General features: G+C 55.4%; 5 protein-coding genes across 5 annotated transcripts; 4 read left to right on the top strand and 1 right to left on the bottom strand.

Moving 5' to 3' along the window:
* Positions 1–1893: 1893 nt before the first annotated feature.
* On the top strand, positions 1894–6508 carry COX5A (cytochrome c oxidase subunit 5A; the record flags this gene model as incomplete). Its single annotated transcript, XM_079540812.1, has 5 exons — positions 1894–1975; positions 4049–4165; positions 4954–5075; positions 5894–6016; positions 6372–6508. The coding sequence occupies 4 exons, from the start codon at positions 1894–1896 to the stop codon at positions 6005–6007; spliced, it is 435 nt and encodes a 144-aa protein (XP_079396938.1). The 3' UTR covers positions 6008–6016; positions 6372–6508.
* Positions 6509–6932: 424 nt separating this feature from the next.
* Positions 6933–8678, top strand: FAM219B (family with sequence similarity 219 member B; the record flags this gene model as incomplete). Its single annotated transcript, XM_079540794.1, has 6 exons — positions 6933–7007; positions 7189–7279; positions 7364–7454; positions 7839–7916; positions 8164–8278; positions 8523–8678. 6 exons carry the CDS (start codon positions 6933–6935, stop codon positions 8676–8678), a joined length of 606 nt encoding a protein of 201 aa, XP_079396920.1.
* Positions 8679–10078: 1400 nt separating this feature from the next.
* On the bottom strand, positions 10079–12297 carry MPI (mannose phosphate isomerase; the record flags this gene model as incomplete). Its single annotated transcript, XM_079540792.1, has 7 exons — positions 12175–12297; positions 11886–12086; positions 11668–11809; positions 11404–11586; positions 11124–11297; positions 10845–11053; positions 10079–10297 (listed from the first exon to the last, which is right to left on the bottom strand). The coding sequence occupies exons 2-7, from the start codon at positions 12078–12080 to the stop codon at positions 10079–10081; spliced, it is 1122 nt and encodes a 373-aa protein (XP_079396918.1). The 5' UTR covers positions 12081–12086; positions 12175–12297.
* A 318-nt stretch (positions 12298–12615) lies between these two features.
* On the top strand, positions 12616–20938 carry SCAMP2 (secretory carrier membrane protein 2; the record flags this gene model as incomplete). Its single annotated transcript, XM_079540790.1, has 9 exons — positions 12616–12672; positions 15506–15574; positions 16196–16285; positions 16988–17105; positions 17688–17816; positions 18337–18496; positions 18985–19086; positions 20310–20427; positions 20792–20938. The coding sequence occupies 9 exons, from the start codon at positions 12616–12618 to the stop codon at positions 20936–20938; spliced, it is 990 nt and encodes a 329-aa protein (XP_079396916.1).
* A 1005-nt stretch (positions 20939–21943) lies between these two features.
* On the top strand, positions 21944–25466 carry ULK3 (unc-51 like kinase 3; the record flags this gene model as incomplete). The annotated part of the gene is made up of 15 exons (XM_079540787.1): positions 21944–22045; positions 22171–22311; positions 22827–22947; positions 23035–23139; positions 23208–23351; positions 23736–23818; positions 23889–24044; positions 24117–24222; positions 24367–24407; positions 24484–24586; positions 24680–24744; positions 24830–24908; positions 25104–25151; positions 25237–25291; positions 25388–25466. 15 exons carry the CDS (start codon positions 21944–21946, stop codon positions 25464–25466), a joined length of 1428 nt encoding a protein of 475 aa, XP_079396913.1.
* Positions 25467–26104: the final 638 nt, after the last annotated feature.

The raw sequence follows: 26104 nt of genomic DNA, 5'->3' as shown, positions 1-26104 counted from the left end.
CCAGGTGCTGTGCATATGATGCAGTTGGAAGCCAATAAGCCATTGCAGAACAGGCTGTTGCATGCCCTCAGCCCTGCAGGTAGATCAGCAGAAGCCCTCAGCACAGCATCTTGCACCAGTTTCCATCCCAAACGAGGTTAATGAAGAACTATGCACAGAGAGATGGGGAATGTGGGTTATGACAGGGCACGACACGTCCGCCCAAATTCTCTACCTCACGGATTTTTGGTCTCCTAACCAGCAGTAGCAGGACATCGAAGCCTCAGCCTTGACCCCACTGATAAGAGTCATGGGTTTTTGGTCTCCTAGCCAGCAATGGAAGGACTTTGGGGGAGAACTCAATAAACAATTTGATGGAAGCATGAAGACTTTTGAGAACTAACAATCCTACTGCCAGCTCATGTTGCCCCCAGCAAGGAGAAAGGCAAGGAGAAAGAAAGAGAGAGAGAGAGAAAAAAAAAAAAAAAGCCACTCATTTCACCATATTATTTTGTTAATGTTCAAAATTATTCTTAATTGATTCTGTACGCAGGCAATTTGCAACCTTGGAGGCAACAGGAGGCTGGGGATTTCAAACGCTTCGCACTGCTGGCTGTGTACCAAGGATTTCCTGCGTGAGGAAATAGTTAAAAAGAATAAAACTGACTGCAACTCCAAATATGAAGCATTTATAAATAGCAGGATGGCATCTGGCTCCACAGGGTCCTAAGGGGGCATTGTGAGTGAAAACAGCGTGGTGATTGTCTGCTGTGCAGGCACAGCCCACGGCACCTACGCATAGTAATTCTGGGGTCATTCTGTGAACTTGTGGCTTTACAGACGGTAGCACAGACAGCCTGACAGCGGCCTCAGCTGTGGGCAGCACCCCGGTGTGCATTTGGGGATGGGGATGCAATGGATCTCCATGCATCCATCTTGGGCTCACTGATGCTCTGAAGACAGCCCGGCAGCAGGGATTCCCTTTGGGAAAGCCAGGCTGCATTCATCCGTGGAAAGCCTTTAATGCCAAGCAGCTGCGGGTCCTGATAGCCATAAGAGCTTGCAGGCCCCTGAGGGCTCTGCTTCCCTCTGAGAGGCCAAGCTGCTGCTGTGCTAACCCAGCTGCTGGGCTGCAAACAGGAGGGGCTCCATCCCCTCACAGCATGGCTGCCGATGGGCAGCCTGTCCCTGGGGGGATGTAGATTTAGAGCCTCGGGGAGCTCTGAAAAACACTATGATCTTTCACACATCTGTAATAGGATGGGTGAACAACCAGCTGAAGGGCTGAGCTCGAAGGGTGGTAGGAAATGGGGTTACAGCAGAGTGGGGGACAGTCATTAGTGGGGATCCCTGCGGCTCCATTTTGAAAGTTCTGCGTTCTTACAAAAGAACCAAGCTCTGGTTCTGGCTGTCAGCAAGCAGGATCCGAGCGGCGCGCACCAGATGTGTAACCGTGCCCTGTGCTGCAGCAGGCCCGGCGCTGCCAGGTGACAGGGCAGGCGCCGCACACTGCGAGTGCTGGGGGCAATCTGGGTGCCACAGCGTCTGAAGGACGTAAGAGCAAGCACCCACAAGAGGGCAATGAAGACGGTGGTGCATATAGACAGGCAGATGTGAGGAGCAGCCGAGTTCTCCAGTGTGCTCGGAGCAGGCTGAGGAGAAGACTGACGGCGGGAACGGCACATAGCCATATCGCCCCACACACAGCACCAACCCGCCACAAAATGGCGGCCGGCAGCCCCCGCCTTCCCGCGCGGCAGCGGCCACGTGACGTCGCGCTCCCGCTCCGCGCAGAACTTTGTCCCCGCGGCGCCACCGTAGCCCTCCCCGCTCCCCTCCCCTTCCTCCCGTATCCCGCAGCCCCGCGCCCTCAGAGCGCGGCCGCCTCCCGGTGCCGTCCTCCCGTCCTCCGCCATGCTGCCCGCCGCCGCCACCGTCCTCCTCCGTCGCTGCGCCGCCGCCGCCGGCCTCCGCGCTGCCATCCGCGGCTCCGCAGGTGAGCGGCGGCGGGCGGGCCGCGGTGTCCTTGTCGTGACCCGGCGGGCGGGCGGGCAGGCCTGTGGCTCGGTGTGAGCCCGCTTCCATGTACGTTTACGCGGTGCTGGGCGCCCCTACGGGAGTCGAGCTCTTCGTGGCAGTGCGAGCTGCTTCGCCGCATAAGCCTGAAGCGGATCTCTTTTTCAATGGGGAAAAGCCGAATCTTTCAGATTCAGAATCGGATGGCGGCACTCGGGGTCGTGCTATGGGGCGGAGGTGGGCTTATCCTGGGGCTGGCAGCCCGGCCCGTCTTGCTGCAGCCCTGAGGCCACAGCGTGCTGCTGCCGTGCTGTCATTGGGGAAGGTCAGACCTGCGTTCTGTGTGCATCTGCCCCGTTCCTGCTCTGCTAAGGCAGATGTAACGCTTCTAATCACGTTATAAATCAGAATCGCGGCTTCAACTTTAGGTCTGGTTGAAAATCTGGTTGGATTTTGTGCTTAGCGAAGCTCCCCGTGCTGCTTCCCATCGGCCCGGTTGTGCTTCCTGTTGGTTACAGCTGCTGTGATCTTCGAGGCTGAAAAACTATGGTGGGGAAAGAGGAGGAGCGCAGCCCAGGCCGGTGGGTTGTGCACAGGGTGCAAGCCACGTGGCCGTGGTTCCTTTCCTTTTAAAGAAAGCTTCAGCTGCGTGGTGCCCGCAGTTCATGCTGGGTTAAGGGAACAAAAAGCAAGCAGCGCTGTGGAGGCCCTCAAGGTCACGCCTGAGCCTGGCTGCTCTGCAAACACTGGCACGGGTACGCTGTGGTGGAGCAGAGCAGAGCCTGCTGGGCTGTGCCTTAAACTACAGGATCAGATTGGAAAAAAAACAACGTTGGCGTGCACACAGACCTCAGAGCCAGGAGTTTTATCTTAGACACAGAGACAGCAGTGCTTTTTTTCTCGTTGAACTCTTCAAAACTAAAATGGTCAGGGGACTGGAGCACCTCCCCTATGAAGACAGGCTGGGGGAGCTGAGCTTGTTCAGCCTGGAGAAAAGAAGGCTGCGGGGTGACCTCATTGCAGCCTTTCAGTACCTAAAGGGAGCCTACAAACAGGAGGGGAGTCAACTCTTTGGAAGGGCAGATAACAGCAGGGAAAATGGTTTGAAGTTGGAGAGGGCAGATTTAGGTGGATGTTATGGAGAGTGGTGAGGTGTTGGAACAGCTGCCCAGAGAGGCTGTGGATGCCCTGTCCATCCCTGGAGGTGTTCAAGGCCAGGTTGGATGGAGCCCTGGGCAGCCAGGGCTGGTATTAAACGTGGGGGTTGGTGGCCCTGCATGTGGCAGGGGGTTGGAGATTCGTGGTCCTTGAGGTCCCTTCCAACCCAGGCCATTCTGTGATTCAATAGCCTGCTGGAAGGAACAGCCCTTCCCCTGGCAGCACTTCTGTAGGTGTTCTTGGGACGTGCTGTGCGTCTCCCTAAAACAGCTTTCACACAAACCTTCCTCAGTTTGGAGCTTGTGGTGGAGCCAAAGGCTGCAGGTTGTTACCAGTGAGGGTCGCAAAGTGAGTTGCTGAGTGCTTTCAGGAGTTGTCTGCAGTGGAGAATTGCTCCAGAATAAGTTAAGGGATTGATTTCAATTGGATAACATCAGAACTCGTAGGCTGTACGTACTCATTTCTGAAAGGAATGCTACTGAAAAGTTGATTAACCTAGCTCATCTCACTGCACAGACCAGTGACATTCCATGGGTTTGCTTGGCTCTGGAAGGAGGTAAAACTCTTTTGTCTTATGGAAGCAGAAAGCTTCTGTCATAAGCTGCTTGTACAGAATTGCTTTTCTCTGCATTTCCCCCACCCTGCTCTGACTGAAGCTGTGGGAGCCCTTTGGCAGTCTGTGCTTTGGAGTGAGTAGGACATGCTTTGCCACCAAACCAACAGCTGCCATAAATAAGCTGTCCTCATCCAACGCTCATCCACCCCGAGTGCTGACCCAAATGAAACGTAGTGAGCGAGGTGTACGTTTTTACAGCTTGTGGTCTCCTGGTCAAGGCTCGAGTGCCCTTCTTTTTGTATATTTGCTCAAAGCTTCCTCCTTTCTGCTTTTACCCAGCTGTGCAGCATGCCCGCTGTTACTCCCACGGGTCACAGGAGTCAGATGAAGAGTTTGATGCCCGCTGGGTGACGTATTTCAACAAGCCAGACATCGATGCCTGGGAGCTAAGGAAAGGTACGTTGAATCCAAAGGGAAGAGCAGCCTGCTTTGTGATAGTGCTATGACTAGGGGAAACTTATTTTTATTTGGCTATGAGGCAGTCAGAATGCAGGCTCTCTTGCCTCAGAATACAGATTTTAACGTCCTATCTTTAGAGAAAGGGAGAAAAACTTTTGCTGTGGGGAAAGGGTTTGTGAGCTCAGCGGTTGCCTAACGCGTGACCACACTAATTTTTCTTTGGACTTTGACTGTGTGGTTTGGCCGTAGCGTGCTGCAGACCGTTTGTTTGGTTGCCTTCGTGTGTTACTTTGCTGTGGAGTTGCCAGCTGCTATTAAACTGCTTCAATTAGGGCTTGTAAAAATCTTTGCATAACAGCCATGGGGCTCGTTGCTGCATGACTCGGATGGCCAGGTTGGGCTCTTGCCTTTGAAAGGAGAGGAAGGGAATGACTGCTTTCATTACGCTTGGAACAAAGTCATTTGGATTTCTTAATGATTGCACGGCTCACTTGCCACAGTGTATACAATTTTTTTGAGAGCATGGATGATCCTGGCCCACTGGGATTTCATCAAGCCTGTTTAAGAGATGGCAGTGGCTCTAGTTGTGAAAGGGAAGGAGAAAAAAAGAAAGCCCCTGGGGGTGGAGGGGTTCAAAATAGCAGTGGAAGTTGTAATTGGATGCTGCTGCTGATTGCTGCCACGTTAATAATTCTTTCACAAAGCAAAATAATACTTAGTGGCTTCCTTTTGACAGCATGGTGAGTCGATGCCAAGTTGCTCCTGCTGTTCCCTTATATCCACAGGTGTAAACACGCTCGTGGGTTATGACTTGGTTCCGGAACCAAAAATCATTGATGCAGCTCTGAGGGCGTGCAGACGGTTAAATGACTTTGCCAGCGCAGTCCGCATCCTGGAGGTGGTGAAGGTGAGTGGGACGGTGCCTTAGGCTCTGGCTGCTGCTCAGCATCACCAAGAGCCCAGCAGCAGGAGTTTCTGTTGGCTTGGTGTTAGTGACACAAAGGGAAGCCTACTGTCCTAACAAAACCAGTAGGGTCGCTGCGATCGCGTGCTCGGCGGTTTGAAATAGTGGCTTGGAGGTGAAAGTAACATCACCCATTCACAAGTGTGACATTCTTACTTCTGCATTTTCATTTTCTGATGCTGACCTTAGTGGGAAAGTCTTTAAGGGCTTTTTTTTTTTTCTTCTTTTCCTTTTAATAAGTGCTGCTGGATGTACCTCAGCAAAGGTAACTACTGCCTTCATGCAGTCCTAAGTGCTGAGCTGGCTGGGATTACCGACTCAGGAAGTTGCATTAGAAAAACAATATAAACCAACCCCTTGAAACCTGAGCCCAGGTTGGCTTAACTCCTTAACAGGAAGTGGGAATGGGTGGGGATGGAGGCAGAGGTCTTTTTCATTGCCTTAGAAGCCAGTAGCTGTGCTCTGCACAGGGACAGTCCCAGAGGACTCTGCTGCTAGCTACCAAATCCACTTGTTTCAAACAACACTGCTCTGCAAGAGTGGAGGTACAGACTGGATGATGATTCCAATCTGTTTCCTGCTTGGAAGCTGTCTGTGGGCTGGTTTACAAACCATCCCTTGTTTTAGGAGCTTGGCAAGGCTTGTAGCTTTGTGTATTGCAAGTGGTGGTTCGGGCCACAGACTGCTTTGTGAAAATGTCTTATACATGGTGGACTTCACAACGACTTGCTCTCTGGTTAACATCATTCTTTCCCTTTTAGGACAAGGCAGGCCCGCACAAGGAAATCTATCCCTATGTTATCCAGGAGCTTAGACCAACTTTGAGTGAACTAGGAATCTCCACTCCAGAGGAGCTGGGCCTGGACAAAGCATAAACCTTGTTGGTAAGAGATTCTCTCACTTCACTTGCAGTGCTTGCCTCTGCCAGACTTGACCACAAAGGAAATATTACTTTAGTGACACTAAAATATGTATGAAATAGGTATGCCTTTGTGTCAAAAATCTGTTCTCCACAGATCCCTAGCTGAAATACTCGTGTGAGTAAATAAAATTCTTTAAAGGATGAGATTTGATTGAAGCTTGACCGTGGTCTAAGCGGAAAGACCTGGGCTGAAGTAAAGCCCAAATAAAACTTCTCGTGGAATGGACATATAGTAAGGCAGTTTGTTGGCTCAGGAGATAGCCAGTGTGGGAATTGTGGAGTGCTGCTCTAATAGGTTTTCTGCTCTTCTATTCCAGGTGCATTACTGGAGCGTTCTGCCAGTGCTGCCCGATTGTATACAGTCGCCTCAAGTCAGAAAAGTTCAAGTATCACCTTATTTCAGATAACTTTATTGAATTGCAATGTATGTGATGTGGAGTTGGACTTAATAAAGGAAAACCTAGTTGAACTGAGGCAGTGCCTTGTGTCATTAATTACTTTGTGGGGGTGGGAACAAATAGGGATCATTCCCTGCCAAGAGAGGAGGAAAATTCTCCTGGTTTTAGGGCAATTAATTATAAATTATATGTATATATAGGAGGAGGCTGCCTAGGACACACAGAAAAAAAAATATATAGAAATTACGTATGTATAATTATGTATATGCGTGTATAAAGGAACGCAGGAGGTTGCCTAGGGCACTACGTACCCCGGCCCTATTGAGCGCGGTCACAGCAGCAGCCCGGAGCGTTTTGCCTGAGCACAGTGTCTCATTACCCCGCATGCGCAGGGCAGGACACGCCCCCCCTCCTGCTCCTCATTGGTTGCTCTCTTCTCCGCTCGCTGCCATTGGTGGAGGGGCGGGGCGACGCGCGGCCATGGCGACGGGCTGCGGCGGCGGGCCCGGGGCTGCGGCCGCTGCGGGCCGAGCGGGCGAGGGGCGGGGAGAGGCGGTGAGGGGCCGGGCTTGGGGGTGTGGTGGGACAATTTGGGGCAGGGGGGCTGGATGGAGATGTCGTGGGGCTGGAGGAGCGGGGCCAGGTGGGGCTGCACGGGCCCTGCAGTCGGGGTGTGGTCGCACGGCCGGCTGTGGAGCTGCGGCGCGGGGCTCACTGTGCTGCTTTCCCTCCGCAGTCGCCTCGCAGTGACGGGAGGGCGGGCCAGCGAGGCGGAGGGGCCACGAGGAGCGGGCCCTACACCCTCAGCCGGGCCCCCGCCGCGCTGCGTAAGTGTGAGCCCCAATGGGGCCTCGTGTGAGGAGTTGGCGCCCCAATGGGACTCTCGGCCCTCACCCTCCCCTCGGTTGCAGAGAGGCAGCGGGAGCTGGCCAAGGCGGCACTGCGGCGGCACGGGCTGCTGGGGGGGCCCGGTAGGCCCCCAACCAAACCGACAGGCAAAAGGTCAGAGCCCTTCTGTAACGTAAACGTGGAAACGTTTATCTGTGTGTGGGAGTGCTTTGGGAGTGGGCCGGGGGGGAACGCCGTGGGGATGGGGTTGAGGATGCTGTAAGGATGAAGGTAAGGGTTAGAATGAAGATGGTGCAAAGCTGGGGTTGGGGATGCTGTGAGGATGGGAATGATGCAAGGTTGGGGATGCTGCAGGGATGGGGATGGGGATGCTGTGAAGATAGGAATGCTGAGTGGTTGGGGATGCTGCAGGGTTGAAGATGGTGGTGCTATGAGGATGGACGTGCTGTGGGGTTGCTGCAAGGATAGGACATGCCATGTGTTGGGGATTCCTGCTGCTGCCCATCACCTTGCAGCCGTGTCCCCATGCGCTTGCAGGTCAGTGAAGTTTCACAAGGGCTACGTGGCACTCAGCCAGACAGCAGATGAAAGCCTGGTGTCCCTGGACTCAGACAGGTGAGCATCCCATGCTCATTCCAGGTGGGTGTTTTTAGAGGGTCGGCATGCTGGATGAATGGGGTGGGATTTGCAGAGGACTAGCCTGCAAACCTCACTGTTCTGGAGTTTTGCCTTGCTGCTTGGAGAGAATAAAGGTGTATCCATGGTTGGGCTGGGCACCTCCTAGCAGCAAAACACCTCTGATCCAAATTTAGTAAAAGTAATTTACACAAGTAAACTCCTCAATTCTCTTGGGGCTTTTCAGAGGTTCTCTTGTCTGGCTGCTGAGGGAGCTTGCAGCACTCACTCTGACACCATCTTTTCATCCTAGTGACGGGGAGCTGGAATCGAGGGGCTCCTCTGGCTACTCCTCCGCCGAGGCAAGTCCAGGTTTGGCTCTCAGCCCTTCATGCAGTTCCTGTTGGAGTCCCCTACCCCATTTTCCCCTCAGGGCCCAGCTCTTTGCCTTCATTTCTAATCACAGAACAAGCTGCTGCTTGTTCTTGAGGTTAACTAAAGCCTGCTGGTCTGTCCCCTGCTGTCGCACCCACCGCAGCATTAACCAGAACACCAGTGGCATTAACAGGGAGCATTAATCAGCCCCATCTTCTCTCTCCCTTCCAGCAGGTGAACCAGGACCTGAGCCGGCAGCTCCTGCAGGATGGGTACCACCTGGATGAGGTCCCAGATGACGAGGACCTGGACCTCATCCCCCCCAAACCCACCACCTCCTCTTGCCCGTGCTGCTTTGGGGATTCTCTCTCCTGTGTGGTCCAGTAGGTGCTGCTCATGTTGGGACACCTCAAAAGCCACCACGTTCCATGTCTCCTGGGATGCTTGGTGGCATCCCAAGAACTCATTACTACGTTACAGCACCCAGCCAGTCCCAAACCACTTCTTGTACAGAGCAGTATCACAGGGGTGGCTCAGTGACATTTGGCCACACAGGTGTCATTTGTCACCAGGGTAAGGAGGGGACTCACACCAGTCCCATTCTTCAGCCTTGAACAGCTCAGACACTACATACCCAGAGTGCCCTAAGACCATGAGCCCACCTCTACAAGGACACTGCTTGACACGGCCCTCCTGAATCTGTTCATTATGCAAAAAAGGTCAAATTTGGAGCAGCTCCCCAAACTCGGCATCGTTACATTCTTCTTTTTGTCTGTGCATCTTTCTCATGCTGCCAGCTGTGCAGGGCAGGAAGGTGCCCAAAGGGCTGCTTGCTTTTTCTTGGGATTGATGTGTTTTTCTTTCTTGTTAGATACAAAAAGGGGCCAATGGCCTCTGTGTTTTATTTATGATGTGTTCCCCCCCTGGGGGCCCTTCCCAGTAATCAGCTCAGCCCATTTGGGCATGGATTCGGGGCAGGAAAGTTCTGCCTGGTGCAGGTTTTATAAGCTGCCTTAAATCATGGTCCTGCTGTATTGTAGAGGACAATCAGCTTCTTAAAAACAAACCTTATTTAAATAATCTTTGTCTAAATAATTGAGACTTTTTTGTATACTCCTTGTTGGAGGAAGCACTCAGTAAAATGGATCTTGTTACTCAAAGCGTGTCTTACTGCTCCCTTCCCAGATCCATCCTGTTTCCCTATGGATGCTGGTGTCCATCAGCCCCATCACCTCCCTCACCCCCACATCCCCCCTGAGCCCCCATTTGGGGCTGGGGGAGCCAGCAGTGGATGTGCTGCCTCCTCCAGCTCCACACACAAGGCTGAGGACAAAGTCACCACTTTATTCAGAGCACCGGTCACCTGAGGACCCCCAGACCCCTCTGCCACATGAAGACACTCCATGGGCAGGTGGACAAGGGGACATCCAGCACCCAGCTGATCCCAAATCTCCTTCCTCCCGGTGGAAGCCTCAGCATCACATTTGCAGGTGTAAGCAGCGGTTCCTAGAAGAACCCAACAAAGCCACAACACCAAACGAAACATAAATAATTGTCAGATGGTGTCAGCAGCACTGGTAAGGACTGGCCCTGGGGGCTGTGACACTATGGGGACACGAGTGTCTCAGCCCCAAAGAGCTGGTTCAGAAAGCAGAGGAGTGTGAGTTGCTTCTAGAAACTGGATGCAGGTTGGTTTGAGGTTCACTTCTGGGGTGACTTCTGAGCTACTGGCCAAGCCTACTTTGGTTTCTATCTACCCTGGTGTGCGGGGATGCTGGGGATCCTGCTCAGAGCAGGCAGCAGGCTCGGAAAAGCAGCATCCCCTCAGATGAGGACAGGTGCATGGAGATGCTCTCGTTGGCAGAGATGAAGATCACGGAGCCCCGGCGCAGGGTCATTTCAGATGCAGCAGCTGTAGAGGTGCCCATGGCCGTACCCTGGATCACCAGCAGGATACTGGCAGAGTCCAGTGCAGAGATGAGGTAGAGCTTGATCGAGGAGGGAATCTGCAACAGAACGATGCGGATCTCCTGCAGCTTTCCTTCTCTCTGGGACTAAAGGCACTCATTCCCCTTCCCCACTCTTTCTGCAGACCCAAGACTCCTTCCTCGCTGTCCCTACACCCAAAGCTGCTCAAGAAGCTGAGCAAACCTCAGGAAGAATATGGGATGGAGAGGGGCTGGTCGCCATCCTCCAGCAAACCCAAACTGAGAAACCCCAAGTTTAGGCAACATCATGGCGTCCAGAGAAATTGGGGACAGGATCCCTGGAGGTGCTCAGAGCCATTCTGGGTGAGGCGCTGGGAACCTGGGCTAGTGAAGGGGCAGAGGATTGGCTTGAGATGGTCTTTAAGGTCCTTCTAAGCCAACCCAACCCATCCTACATCCTGCAAAGAGCACGGTCAGGAAGTGGGAAAGCTGATGTTCCCAACAGCCAAAACTCATTCAGGAAGAAAACCTAGCACTGGGGCACCATGAGATCAGCTGAGCAGCTTTGGGGTTTCCCTGCCCTGCGGGAGCAGCTCTGAGGACCCTAAAAACACACCCAGCTCACCTCTATCCTCATCAGCGTGAAGTCAGGCACGGGTGGATCATAGATGAAGACGCATGGGTCCAGAGGGCTCTGCACAGCTGGGAAGATCTTGGAGCTGCTGGGTGCTGGCGTGTAGTTGAGCATCTCACAGAGCGTGAGCACATCAATGAATTTGGGGGTGAGGCCAGCACGCACCGTGTTGTCTGAGCACGCCATGCACTCCACACAGTCTGTGGGGAAGGGATGTCACTGCACACTGGTGCGATGGACCCTGTGCCGTGTGCCCATCCCTGAGCTCACCTCCCTGCAGGTAGGCGTGGGGCTCGTTGGCCGCCAGGAACATGGCCTCGCCGGGCTCCAGCCTCACCACGTTGAGGAAGTAGATGGAGAAGCAGCCGATATCCCCGGGGAACTGAGCGTGCAGGCGCAGCAGCAGGTCCCCATTGCTTGGGGACGTGTCCTGCCCTTTGGCCGCTGCAAGAGGAGCACAGCTGGGGTTAGTGGGAGCCCGCCCAAATGGAGCTTGGATCCTCCCCACAGACCGGGGTTCCACCATCCTGCAGGTGGGAATTTTGCCCACCTTGTTGGGAAATCCTCTCCACCAGCAGGCTGAGCTGCTGGCTGAAGGTCTCCTTCTCGCTCTTCATCAGGCAGGTGAAGCAGACACGCAGGGCGGCCGAGACGCCGCGGGGATCATGGCTGGCGCTGCGCTCCAACTGCTCAGCTGCCACCTCACCCACCAGCGCCCGCAGCTCGGGGACGGCTGTGATGGGGGCCAATCAGGCACTGCGAGGCCACCGGGATGGGCACCCTGCATCCCTCCTCTCCACCCAGCAGGGCTTACCCCGCAGGAAGGCAGCGATCTCCTCCACGGGCCGGAAGCCACACAGCCCCTCAAAGGGAGTGAGCGCAATGGCCATCTCGGGTTTGTGGTTGGTATCGGGGTAGTGCTGGGGGAACTGGGCGTGCAGCTTGGCTGCCAGCTCCTAGGGGTGACACAGGGATGTCCCCACTGCTGGGTGGTGGCGGCGTCACCGTGGATACAAGTTGGGGCGCGCTTACCTTGTTGGGGTGAGCCTGGATGGAGAGGGCGGTGCGGACGGACAGCACCTTGAAAAGGAAGGGCAGGCGGCCGCCAAAGGCATCGCACACCTTGGGGCCCAGGCAGGCAGGGTGCTCGGCCAGCCAGGAGCCCAACGTCTGCGGAAGGTCACGGCCATCCAACACCTCGGCATCACCGCTGGGATGGGCGCCCATCCATAGCTGGGGGATAGCGTTACGGCCCGGTCAGCCGCGGAGGAACGGCGGGACACGGGGACGGCGGGACAGGGGGACGGCGGGACGGCCTCACCTCAGCGTATGGCCGCTCGGGCTCGATGCTTGCCGCCGGGTCCCCGCTGGCCACCAGCTGTGCCACGGCGCTACGCAGCCCGCGCTGCCCCCAGGCGTAGTTCCTCACCGGGCAACGCAACGGGAACACTGCGGGACAAGGGGGACGGCTGTCATCGCCGCTGCCGCCACGCGTGTCCGCCCCCCCGGGACGCACCGCCCGGCGCTCACCTCGCGGCTCCGCCATGTGCGCTGCCGACGCGTCCCCCCGGAGCGCCGCCCGCTGGGCCGCTCACAGCACGCCCCGCCCCCTCCCGTGGCGTCGTGACGTCACACACAGTCGACGCACGCTGAGGTCACGTGGCGTTCGGCGCAGGCGCGCTGGCGTTCCCGGAAGCGGTGGAGAAACAGCGGAGGGCGGCAGCGCGGATCGGAGCGGCGACGCTCGGCCGGCACCGTCTACATGTCGAGTTTCGACACCAACCCGTTCGCCGATCCGGTGGACGTGAACCCTTTCCAGGTGCGCTCCGGGCCCGCTCTCCTTTTCCCTCTCTTCTCTTCCTCCCCGCTCCGCTCCCCTCCCCTCCCCTCGCGGCCGGCGAGACGTGGCGCTGAGTGAAACCGCGCCGTCCAATGGCGGCGCCGTTCCCCCCGGTCGCAGCCAATCGGAGCGGGGGGGCGGGACCGGGGGGGGTGCGCATCGCGGCAGTGTCCGGCGCCCCCCGGGGCCGCGCTCGTGGGGTCCGGCGCTATTTGGGACCCGGGGCCTGCCTCGCTCCGGGCCTCGGCCTTTCCGGGGGCTGTGAGGGCTGAGAACTTCTTGTTGTTACTGGCGGGGGGGGGGCACGGCCTTTCCCTGGGGTCACTACGGCCCAGCGGGAGCCTCTGCTGCGGCCGTTTGGGGTTTGTCCGACTCTCAGCACAGAGCTCGAGCAGCGCTTGGGCACCTTTCGGACACAGGGTTGGGTTTGAGTGGGTCTGTGTGGAACCAGGAATGGGCTCAGCTGTCCCTGTGGGACCCTTCCTGCAGGGGTGTTCTGTGATGCTATGAGAGCGGGTGAGGAGCAGCTCTGTGGGTTGAACACAGGTGCAGTGGGCTCTTCTTTGGGCAGTTGTTGTGTTATTTCAGCAACCCTGTGGTGTTCTTGGCGAGCTCTCTCACCTTGTGCTCAGTCTTGTTCTGTGAGAATGGAAGAAAGCAGAGGATCTTAGCACCGGTTGTTGTCTTGAAGTACTACAGCATGCGCCTTGCTACAGCAGTTCTGTGTCAAGACAGAATTTTAGGAATCAGGCTGGGCCTGAGCACCTCATTGAGCTGTGGGTGTCCCTGGTTGTTGTGGGGGAGTTGCACCAGATGGCCTTTAAGGGTCCCTTCCAGCTCAAAACGATTCTATGATTCTTCTAAGCTTTCCTATTAACACAATTCATTTCAAATGGAGAATTATTCCGCGCTTGGGAACCTGAAATGATGACAATCGGCACCATGTGTCTATACAGATAGTGGGGGCTGTGGTGAGAGGGGCAGCGGGGGATCTGCTGGCACTGGAGGTCGCTCCTATAACTGACAGCGTGTCCCTGAGGCAGGCTCAGCCCAGCTGGGTGAGTGCCTTCAGGTTACAGGCTTCCCCTGGGCTCTGGAACAGGAAACAGCTTGAGGAGATTTGCAGGAGTCCAACAAGCAATTACTCATCAGGAAGGAAAAGAGCGTGACGTCCAGAGCTGAGAAGAGCATGGCTGCTTCCCTAAAGGAGGACAGCCAGGTGCCTTGCTGCATGGGTAGCAGCCTGCAAAGCATCTCAGTGATCAAATGGAGCCACATTTTCTGTGTTTTGCAGCACGAAGGATCAACCTTGAGTTCATTTCCAGAGGACCAGCTGCGTGTGAGTTTGCAGCTGGTGGAAATGACCTGTGATATGTCCGTGGTTTGTAGAAGCTGCACCGCTCAGGGCACACTGATGTGTGTCCAAACACTGCAAGGGCTCTGCTTTTTGTGTGTCATTTAGGCACACTTTTGTAGTGGCAGGCAGTTAAGCTAATTAAGTACTTAATTTAAAGCCGTGCTGGAAGATGAGATCATTTAATATCAAGCTGTGGCTAAGTGGAGTGGTGGGAGCATTCTTCCTGTTGGTGTTACTGGGAACAGTGCTGTTCTCCTGGCCTTTCTGATAGCAGTGCCACTGTCAAATTAACTGCAGGGCTTCCCTTCCCTCTGGAAACAAGGGATGGAAAGAAAAAACGTGTGCCTAGTTGTTCCAGCGCATCTCCTCATTCCCTGTTGCTTTTCCTTCAGTTTAATGATTCTCTTCCAATGGTGTGCAGCTTTTCCTTATTCCTGCACTTTTATGAAGGTTTCTTTTCCTCCTGCAGCCTGCTGGATGTCAGCTGGGCTCAGCCCTTGCCTGCCCTCAACTGAAGCTACAGTGTGGGCACAGAGAAGTTATGGTGTGCTAAGCAGTGTGCCCAGCAGCGAGGGGAGGTGCAGCATTACTCATTAACCACCCTCTGCACCTCTCACGTGGTAGGAGGCAACACTTAAAGCCCAGGGGACCTCTGTGCTGAAAAGAACCTAAGGGCTTTTCCACAACACGTGGGCTCAGTTGGCCTCTGCACGCTGGAATTGTTCACTCGTGCTCAGTCTCAGCCTCGAATGCTTCTTGCCCCGTTAACCACGGAATTGCCTGAGCTCAAGATGTGAGCTGTTGGCGGAAGGAGGAATAAAAAATGGCTTCTTTTAGTTTTCTTTGGCTACACCCATATTGACAGGCTGTTCAACCAGGCAGCTGGATTCCTGAGCTCACAAAGGGCCTCACTTCCGTAATTATCGGTGATTGGAGTTGCTGCTGAGGTCAAAATCTGTCTATTAAAAATAATCTGTTTGCGGAAATCAACGTACATAAAACGCTGTGTGCTTTGCAGATGAGGAGAGGGAGGTGCTTTCAAGTAGGAGCTGCTCTGAGTACAGATAAAAATGTTGTAGTTCTTCAGATTTGCTTCCTGCCTACATAGGAGCATATATCTGTGTGTGCCCCAAGGGGCAGCACTGTCACAGAACCGTGTGAGCTGCCTCCAGCTGGGAGAGCTGGAGGACCAGAAATGTTCTGGGCTGGTGTCCTCGGCTCACCCAGCTGCTGAGTCAGGCAGGCTGCCTGCAGGGATGCTGTCTTCTGGGTTCAGTACTCATCCCAGCAAGCCAGTGTCTGTCCTCGCCCCACTAAAGGCATCGCAGGCCACGCACATCACCCAGCAGTCCTGTTCCCAGCGAGCAGAGGGCTGGGAGGTGGGCAGAGCGGGTGGCGTTTGAGTTTGTGGAGCCTTGTGCCTGATGCTCATTTGGCTTTGCTTTCTTCCTTCAGGATCCCTCGGTGACACAGCTCACAAATGCCAGCCAGAGCGGCTTGGATGAATTCAACCCCTTTTCTGAGAGCTCCCAGCTGGTACGTGTGTGTTTGCACTGGGTGTCTTGGCCTTGGTTTCAGCAGTCTAAAGGGTCCCTTGGTGGGTGCAGCTTAAATGAAGGGGGGGGAAAAAAACCAAGAGGCATTCACAGCTGATTTCCCCATGGGTGTTGTGTGCGTGGCGGGCTGCAAGCCAGAGAGCACTGAAACTCCTTGCTGGAGCTCTGTGTTCCTCTGGAACTGTTTCTCCCAGTAAAGCTGTGTGAAGAGGAAGATGTGTTGTGGCATCATCAACATTTATTTGGGCTCTGCATTGGGAGCTGAGCTGCCACACTTGCTAGCACCAATGGATCACCGCAAGAGCTTCAGTCTTGTTTTCTGGTCGCTGAGATGGGGAAAAGGAGAGCAGGAAACAGGGATAAAATTAATACTTGTGATTTAAACAGCTGCTCAGAACCCCACCTGCTTTCTCTTTTGCCCCATGCCCATAATCCTTGGGCCCCACATCCCCGGGGTGTCGAGGAAGGAACACATTTTTTGAGAGCATAGAATTGCCTCCCATTTGTCGTAGCAGTGCTCAAGTCTGAGCTGTGCTTTGCTTAAGGAAGCAGTGTGTGACACTGTTCCCTTTGTGCTCTTTGCTTTCAGACAAATGCAGCGCGGACGGCGCCAGCCACGCAGCCCTCTGGCCACTCACAGCCTGCTGTTCTGCAGACATCAGTGGAGCCCACCCCACAGGTATGGGAGAAGGAGCTCCTCTGTGAGTTGGAGACGTGGGGGTAGCTCTGCTGGGGCAGAATAATGCCACTGGATGTTGTTCAGCTGTGCACAGTGAGGTCAGAGGGTCTCCTGGGGAGCCACCCCATCTTTGAGGGATGGAAGAGATAAGAGTGGGTCTGAAGCTTGCAAACGTTGTATCTGGGAAGATCCCTGTTAGACCAAAAAATCAGCTTGTAATGAAAGGAGATCGAGGCAAGGCTTTGATGGGAGCCCATAGGCAGGGGGATCTGCTGCCTTACAGGCACTGAGAAGAGGGTGAGGAAGTATGTGTGCCTTGCAGGTGAGGTATTGGATGGCACTCAGAGCAACAGAGCTAGCTGGAAAGTAGAAGCAGCTGCAAGGAAAGCATAGCTTTGCTGAAAGGAGATGGAATGGAGCCTCTTGAGGACTCCTCCTACTCTATTTTCCAGTAGGTTAGGAGGGGAACTGAGGGGAACCCCTGGACTGAGTCCTGCATCGGTTTCAATCTAGTCCTCCAGCATTTAAGGCAGGAAGCCAGCCTCGGGATGTTCCACAGGCACTCAGTTTTCAAACTGTCCTCCTTTGCTATTGAACTTGTGTTTCCCTTCCAGTTTGGCATCTGATGTGCTGGCAGTTGGCATTGCCACTGTCTTGGGTGGGGAAGGGCTGAAGGATTTACTTTCATTCCACCTTCTTTAGGCTGTGGCTGCAGCAGCACAGGCTGGGCTGCTTCAGCAGCAGGCAGAACTAGAGAGGAAGGCAGCTGAGCTGGAGAAGAAGGAAAGGGAATTGCAGAACAATGCAGCCAGCATTAATCGTGAGTAGTGCTTCCTGCCTTGCCTGCAGCCCCGTGGTGCCTGGGGATGCCCGTGCTGCTTGGTTTATCAGCTTGGTTGCTGGTAGAAGTGGCTTTGGCCTGTCCAAAGGAATGCCTGTCTTTGTCTCTAGCTTTTCATGGCTGTGGCAGCCCTCTGGGGTTGCACCTGTCCCTCTGTGGCTTGTAGTGTAACTGTCTACTGAAGGGCTGGGCAGGAAATGAGCTCTGAGATGAGAGCTACTGGAGTCCAGCTCTGGCTTTTTATCAGTCTCGATGGTTTCTTAATCAGAGCCAAACAGTATTTTCCCCTAACCCTGAATGATTGAGCCTGGACTCGTAGTCCCAAATGCTCATGATGGTTTTTTGGCCTTCACACAGAAACTCTGCCTCCCACAGAGGAAAGCTTTCAACTCTAGGTTGCTCTATCTTGCAGGTTAACGCACCCCTGCTCAAACTCACTGAGAGCCTCCCCCAGGCTGTTGATGTCAGTAAATATGAGTGCAGCTTACAAATAAGGCGTGCCAATGGCTCTTCTGACCAGAGAAGAGCAAGCAAAGAACTGTTCTTTTGTCCCTTCCACAGCAAGGCAGAACAACTGGCCACCCCTTCCCAGGAAGTGTCCAATCAAGCCGTGCTTTTATCAGGATTTCTCTGCAGACATCCCAGCTGACTACCAGCGGATATGCAAGATGCTTTATTACTTGTGGATGCGTGAGTAACGACTGAACTGCCATAAAAATTCTTCCTATGGAGATTCTGAATCAAGTGCTGAACTTTGCTCTGCACTGAATGCTGCAGGTGTTGTCTGTACAGGGGAAATAATGCCTCTCTTCCTTGTCTGTGAAGACATGTCAAGGTCAGCAGGTTGGGTTTTTGCTTTGGGAATAGCTCATTTGTCACAGAATTTTGGTGGTTGTGTACCAGAGACTTCACAGTGTGAGGCTCAGGAAGGTGGTGGGTGGGCAGTGCGCTTTTGGGATCAGGTGCAAAACCCTCTCAGCTGCGTTTGTGATCAGCTGTGATGCTCTGCAAACATTTCAGAATGGTTTGCAAGCAGCAGGGTCAGATGAGGTGCTGAGGTTGAGCCCCGTTTCCCTTCCAATGAAAGAAAGGAAATGAAATGGCCAAAAGGAACTTTTGCAGAGCTTCATGTGTCCAGCCAGAGATGCTTGAGGAGATTTGAGTTTCCTGGGAATTGACTGATGCTTCTTCTCCCTTCCATCCTGAGCAGTGCATTCGGTTACTCTGCTCCTAAATCTGCTGGCTTGCTTGGCGTGGTTCACGGTTCACTCAGAAAAAGGAGTAGACTTCGGTCTCTCGATCCTGTGGTTTGTTTTATTCACACCTTGTGCCTTTCTCTGCTGGTACCGACCGATCTACAAGGCTTTCAGGCAAGTACTGTTTTCCACTGTGATGGGGAATAGAGCTTGTAGAGGGAGGAGCTTTGGTTTGATCTGTTCCAATACGATATTGCCTGCAGGATTTTTCCAGCTCTTTGCGTTCTTGAACAGATCAAACCCACTTGTGCCTAAATATAATAGGAATATCTGATGGAACTTGATTATAGTGATCCTTTTTTATTGTGAAGTGCAGGCCTAGCTAACACAGGGTCCTAATTTTCTTAAGAAAACTGTTTGGTGCAGTCATTTGTTGAGCGTGCTGTGCCTGTTAAGGAAGCTGTCTTCACCCCATCTCCCTGGGCAGCGTTGCAGTATGCAGTGGATGCATTTGAAGTCTTGACACTGCACAAGTTCCTTCTGAAACCACCTTCCTTTAGCAGGAAGTTCATCACTGAAAATGTTCCCTCTTCTCAGAGGAGGGAATCTGTCCAGGAATTATATATCTTTGAGTTTCACTCCTGCTGCTGTCTCTCCTGCAGGTCTGACAGCTCCTTCAGCTTCTTCGTCTTCTTTTTCGTCTTCTTCTGCCAAATAGCAATCTACGTCATCCAGGCTGTTGGCATCCCTGGCTGGGGAGACAGGTAAGCTCAGCTGAGCATGCTGTGCAGCCCTGCCCTGGTGTCAGGAGCTGTGGGGCCCGGTGCTGCTCTCTTGCTGACAGCTGTCTGTTCCTTCTCCCGTGTCTCTCGCCTGGCACACAGTGTTGGCAGGTCTCAGCTGGTGTGTCTGTCTCCTCTGCTCATCCTCTCTTAGTCCCAGTGAAGGCACACACGCTTCTGCTGCTGCCACAGTGTGGAATCTCCCAGTCCTACTCTGCAATTCTTTTCCTAAGCATTTCCCATCCCTTTGATTACACTGATGGTGTCTCTGAACAGAGCCTTCCCCGTTGTAGGGGAGGCTTCCTCCCTTCTCTGGGGACTGTAGCACAGGGGTGAGGAATCTCACCCTTTCTTGTTGTTAGTCCAAGCTCCCCACAACAAAAGCACTGCATTTCTTTTCACCTCGCTGCAGATCAGATCAGATTCTCGCGTTCCTGCGGTGCTTGTGAGGAACAGAGAAAAGGTTAACAGTGGGTTTTCCCCCGAGGGAGAGCCTTCAGGAGATGAGTGCAGTGAAAGTGCTCTCTATTTTTGCCCGCTGCCTGCAGAGCAGCTCACGGGCAGAGCTGTCCTCGTGCTCCCCCACCCCTTAGTCATGGGGAGCTGGCAGGGGGCACTCCATTTTTAGGCCAGCGTTGGAGAGCATGCGTTGAACTTTCAGCTCTGTCTCCTCGAGCCAGACAGCAGATTTATTTTTAGCTGCAGTGCACCGTGTTGCATTTCTGCTTTTCATGCACAAGGAATTGCACAGCACATGAGTGAACCAAACCATTCCGTTGGGTCTCCAGCCTCCTGGTGGCCCGTGGCTTGCTCAGTTGGAGAGCTGCTTTCCTGTAGCACTGCAAGAGGATGTTTCGAGTGAGGCAGCTTGCTGTTTTGACCCGCAGCCAAGCGCTGAGATCTCCCAGAGTCGTCTTAGGAGCTGCCAGTTGTCACAGGAGAGCTTTTTTTTGCAGCCTTTCACTTCATTCCCTCCTCTTTCTCCCCTTCCCGTCACTTGGAGAGCTGTCACCACGACACGTAGCTCTGGGCTCCAGATCTGCCATCCAGTTCTCAGCCACACCGGCCTCTCCTGATGTCACCTAGCTACGTTTTGAGGTGTTTGGGCTGTCGTGATTTCTGACAGCACCTGCTTGCTGCCTGAAAGCGGGGTGTGCTGGGGACAGAGCCGTAACACAGTGTGCTTACCCCACTCTCTCTTCCAGTGGCTGGATTGCGGCGCTGTCAGAGCTGCGTGGGAACGTGGCTGTGGCCATCATCATGATGGTGGTGGCAGGGTTCTTCACTCTCTGTGCGGTTCTCTCGCTCTTCCTCCTCAAGCAGGTGAGTGGTTTGGAGCTGCAGAATCCCTGGGGCTGGGATACATGCTCGTGGGGTGGCCACCTCTCATCTTTTGGGCTGGGGATCAGCGTTTTCCTGTAGTCAGAGCACTCCCAAAATGGTGCGGGTGGTGCTTTCTGTGTCAGCGCTGGACTGCTTGGACTCAGGGGTGAGCAAGCAGCCACTCTGGGAAGGGGAGCAGGATGGACAGGAGGAGCAGATGCTGCAGCAAGGCATGACATTAACAATGCAGAGGAGGTGGCCAGCAAGCTCCCAAGCTTCGCCCTGTTCAAACACGCACCTCAAGCTCACACACCAGAACTGCGAGCCTGCAGGCTGATGTTTTTTCTCTTGCTCTGTTTCCCAGGTGCATTCCCTGTACCGGCGCACGGGAGCCAGCTTCCAAAGGGCTCAGGAAGAGTTTTCCCAAGGCATCCTCACCAACAGGAGCTTCCAGAACGTGGCGGCCGGGGCGGCCTCCTCAGCTGCACACAGTGCTTTCCGGGGCAATTAGCCCTCCCCAAGGGCCGCCTCTGCCTCGCTTCCCCTTCCATTGTCACCCCAACCTTCATTTTCTAACGATGCACTTTTCGTGGGTACCATTGTTAGCTCTGTGATGCCGACTCCAATGAGAAGAGATCTGCATTTTAGCTTCAGCTGGCCTCCGTTTATGACAGTTAGTTTCCCTGCTTTGCTCAAGGACGTGGGGAGAGGGGGAGATGTTCTCCAAAGCAAATACCCATCTCTGTCTGGGCCACACAGAGCGTTTGTCTCTCCCTCCTCTCACCCAGTCTTGTAGCAGGGAGGTGAGAAGCAGGAATTTCGATTTTACTTTCTTTTCTATCGGCCTGTGCTATGAACAACTTGATTTCATCTGCTGTTTGTTTTTTTTTTTTTTTCTGGGAGGGGGGTGGAGGGAGGGAGGGGATGGATTTTGTAACTTGCATGTAGTTTATTGTTAATTTTACGAGCGGAAAACTGTACCTCTGGTTTACTACACTTAACACGATGCTGCATTTTGACCTCTTTACGTGCTCCACAGCCTGAGTGATGTTGGCAGGAGGGAAAACCTGGGAGCAGGTGGGGGTTTAGAGGAGGGGGAATTATTATGCTCATCATTCCCACCTTGAAGATTTGCCTCTTTGCCTCAGTGATTGCGGTATCCCATGGTGCTGAGGGCTTCCCATGGGGTTGGGGGATTCCATAGGGCTGGAACTTGCCTGCAGGACAGTGGGAGAGAAGGGATCAGTGCGAGCTGGGAGGTGGACAGGTGGGGTTTTGTTTTACTCGTGTGTGCGTGCTGGAGGTGAGGAGGGGGGGTGGGTTCCCACCGCACAGAGCAGAACGAAGGGCAGCGAAGCGACGCCGGTAGAAGGAAATACAAGCTCTTTTATCGCCACCATCCTGCCCCTTATCCCAATTACCCAGCTGAGAAGCACCGTGGGCAGCGAAACCCGCCCCTTCCTGCCGGGGCGGAGCTGCGGACGGAGCCGGAGCCGGAACCGGGCGGCGGGGCGGCATGGCTGGGGGGGGATGCGCCCCACCGCGCCTGGACGGCTTCGTGCTCACCGAACGCCTCGGCACCGGCACCTACGCCACGGTGTACAAAGCGTACAGCAAGGTGCGGGAGCACGGAGCTTCGCACCCTGCGGGCTCTCCCTCCTTGAGATCTTGGGGAGGGCGGAATCTCGGAGGTTTGTGGGGTGTGGGGTCGCTCCACGGTGGTCTCCGCTCGTCCCCCGGCAGAGGGACACGCGCGAGGTGGTGGCTGTCAAATGTGTGAGCAAGAGGAGCCTCAACAGGGCCTCGGTGGAGAACCTGCTCACTGAGATCGAGATCCTGAAGACCATCCGGCACCCACACATCGTGGAGCTCAAGGACTTCCAGGTGGGGCTGTGGGCATCCCTTGGACCTGGGGGATCCCATGGGATTTGGGGCATCCCGTGGGGCTGGGGGATCCTATAGGGTTGGAGCTTCCCATAGGGCTGGGGTGCTCTATGAGGCTGGGGGCATCCCATAGGGTTGGAGCTTCCCGTGGGGCTGGGACATCCCATGGGGTTAGGGGCATCCCGTGGGGCTGGGGGATCCCATGGGGTTAAAGGCATTGCATAGGGCTGGAGCTTCCTGTGGCATTGGAGGCATCCCATGGGACTGGAGAATCCCATAGGACTGGGGTACCCTGTGAGGTTGGGGTATCCCATGATGCTGGGGGCTTCCCGTGGGGTTGGGGAATTACATAGGGCTGGAACTTCCCGTGGGGCTGGAGGCATCCCGTAGGGCTGGAACTTGCCATGGGGCTGGAGGCATCCCGTAGGATTGGAGCTTCCTGTGGGTCTGAGGGTTCCATGTGGCCCTTTGGGGTCTGGGGCGATGCAATGAGGCCAGCTGGGGTCGCCTTGCAGTGGGACAGTGACCACATCTACCTGATCATGGAATTCTGTGCCGGTGGGGACCTCTCCCGCTTCATCCGTATGCGGAGGATCTTGCCTGAGAAGGTGGCACGTATCTTCCTGCAGCAGCTCGGTGAGAACCACGTGGGTTTGAGGGATGAGGACCATTGGGACTCTTGGTGTGGGTGCCAGCATCCCACCTCCCTGCTTATCTTTCTAGCCTGCGCCCTGAAGTTCCTCCACGATCACAATATCTCCCACCTGGACCTCAAGCCTCAGAACATCCTGCTCAGCACCCAGGAGAACCCTCAGCTGAAGCTGGCAGGTCAGGTCCCCGGCCCTAGGATGCTGTGGGGCGGTGGTAGGTTGTTCCTGACCGTGCTTTCCCCATAGATTTCGGCTTTGCGCAGTACATGTCACCATGGGATGAGAAGCACGTGCTGCGAGGCTCCCCGCTCTACATGGCCCCCGAGATGGTGTGCCGCCAGCAGTACGACGCCAGGGTGGACCTGTGGTCAGTGGGAGTCATCCTTTACGGTGGGTCCTTCTTCTGTGCACCCATTTCTCTGCACCCTAAAATCCCCTAGCACCCCTGTGTCCCAAAAGGTGGGGACCAACCCCATTGTGTTTAGGAGACCACGTGCACCTGGACAGACCTTATTGTGGAGGGCCCGTCCTGGTGTGGGTGCAGTCCAGCCCTATGGGTGCTGGGTGTTAACCTCTCCCATAATGATGTTGACCGTGGCGGTGTCCACTGTGTTCATGATGCCTACCCTGGTCACGTGCACTATGTTGATATCTGTTTGTCCACTGTAGGGCAGAGGGAAAAGCCATGGGAGCCTTGGCTTGATGTCAGTGGGACCAAGAAGACTACAGGGTGCTCCCCCAAGTGACCCCCCCTCACTGCTCTCCTCTTTGCAGAGGCACTTTTTGGGCGACCCCCCTTTGCCTCCCGCTCGTTTGCCGAGCTGGAGGAGAAGATCCGCAGCGACCGAGCCATCGAGGTAATGTTGAGATGGCATGGGGTTGGGCCCTTGGGTTGTGCCACCCGGTGCCACCGCTGTCCCTGCCCAGCTGCCCAGCCGGCCCCTGCTGTCCCCGGAGTGCCGAGATCTCCTGCAGCACCTCTTGGAGAGGGACCCCTTGAAGCGCATCTCCTTCGAGGAGTTCTTCGCCCATCCCTTTGTGGACATGGAGCACGTGCCTGGCCCCGAGAGCTTCTGCAAGGCGGTGAGTGGTGGGGTGGACGGCGATGGGATGTGGTGGGACCAAACCCTGGTCCTGAGCCCTCATTACCTCCAGACCAACCTGGTGGTGGAGGCGGTGAAGAAGGATCAGGAGGGGGACGCGTCTGCTGCGCTCAGTCTCTACTGCAAAGCTCTGGAGTACTTTGTGCCCGCTCTGCACTGTGAGTCCCCGCGTTCCTGAGTGGTTGTGGGGAGGGATAGAAAGGGGCAGAGGATGGAGCTCATCTGGTCAGGTATGGGATTGTGGCACCCCCAGGATGTGCTGCCGCCCCCACCCCTGACGTTGGACCCCCTTTTGTCCCCAGATGAAAGTGACGCTCGTCGCAAAGAAGCCATCCGGGCAAAGGTGAGTGTGGGGTGGGAGGGACCATCCATTGGGGTGTCCCCAGGGCACAGTGCTTCACCCGGCCCCACTGCCACAGGTGGGGCAGTACATCTCCAGAGCGGAGGAGCTGAAGGTGCTGGTCGCTTCCAAAAGCAAGAACCTCCTGCAGCAGGGAAACCCGGCCAGGGAGATCCTCAAAGGTGTTCTATGGGGCCGAGCCAGCGTGCGTGGTGGGGATCTGCCTGTGGGGTGGCCCAGCAGGCTGAAGGTGTTCCCCATCTGTCTCTTTGCAGAGATGGCCAAGGACAAGCCGCGGCTCTGCGCTGCACTGGAGATGGCCTCGGTGGCCGTGGCGAGGGTGAGTGCTGGATTTTGGGGTCCAGATGCTCATGGGGATGGAGCCCACCCTGGTCTCTCCTGGTGATAGCCAGGGTCTCTTGCAGGAGGAGGAAGGCAAGGATGACAATGATACCCTGGAGCTCTATCAGCAGAGCCTGGGCGAGCTGCTGCTGCTCCTGGCTGGTGAGTTAGGAAGGAGGGGGGAGGTCAAGGGGATGAGTCCTATGCCCTGCTGACCCCACGCCCGCACCCTGCAGCAGAGCCAGCGGGGAGGAGACGGGAGCTGCTGCATGCAGAGGTGAGCCCCAGCACCCGCCCTGACCCCGCCAGCCCCACGGGGACACCGCACTGATGGAGCTCCCTGTGTCTGTCCGTCAGATCCAGACCCTGATGTCGCGGGCGGAGTACCTGAAGGATCAGATCAAGGTAGGGCTGGAGGAACCATTGGTGTTTGGGGGCTGATGGTGGTGGCCTTGCGGTACTGATGGTGGCTGTTTCTCTGCCCGTGCAGATGCGGGAGGCGCAGTCCATGGGCAAAGAGGCTCTGGCAGACTCCGTCCGGAGCTGTGAGTCCCCACATCCTTTTATCTACGAGCTCTGTGCCTGCAGAGCCCTCCCGGCCAGCTGACCTGACCGTCCCCTCTGTCCTTTCCCCCCCACAGCCTGCACCTTGCAGTGATGCTCAACGGGATGCTGCTGGCGCCGCGGCGCTGCAGATGGCCGAGGAGACGACGGGGCTGAGCGTGACTGCAATTTTCCCGTCAGGAGGAGTCCCTGCCTGGAACGTCTGCTGCAGCAGCAGCCTGCGTGCCCGCGGCGGGCAGGTTATTCCACTCCAATTCCCTCCGCTGGCTGGGCAGCGCGGCGGCGGCTGCTGCTGCTTCGTGCAGGCACGCGGCTCTTGCGTGCACAGCCTGCAGCTCACCCCGACCCATGGGGAAAGGCAGAAAGGGGGTGGGGGGGGGGGGAGAGAAAAAGAAGCAGGGCACCGATGATTGGTGGTTTGTGGCACGGGGTTTTGCTTTTCTGGGAGAGGGGCAGCGCTTCGGCACGTTGGAAGCCGTTTGTTCTGTGTGCCTGATGCTAAAGCCATTTGCACGGGGAGCGGAGGTGCCTCGGTGGTGGCGTGAGGTCTGGCCAGTTCTCAGCCCTCCAGTGGAAATCGGGTGTAGGGAAAAGTCCCTGCAGGCCCCAGGGAAGGGTCTGGCTCTGCGTGTGCTGCAGCGCTCGGGGCTGGCAGGCTGTGCTCTGTGATGGCAACCATGCACCACAAACCTCATCCCTGGGGGCTGGCCCCAGCAGGGCCCCTCACCGACGCTGCGGAGCAGGGGGCTGTTCTCCAAATCTGCTGTATTTCAGGAGGTGTGATTTATCATCTG

Source organism: Tetrao urogallus, assembly GCF_951394365.1.
Source record: "Tetrao urogallus genome assembly, chromosome: 11".
NCBI lineage: Eukaryota > Metazoa > Chordata > Aves > Galliformes > Phasianidae > Tetrao > Tetrao urogallus.
The sequence above is the reverse complement of the archived record's forward strand: the minus strand, read 5'-3'. Positions and strand labels throughout refer to the sequence as shown.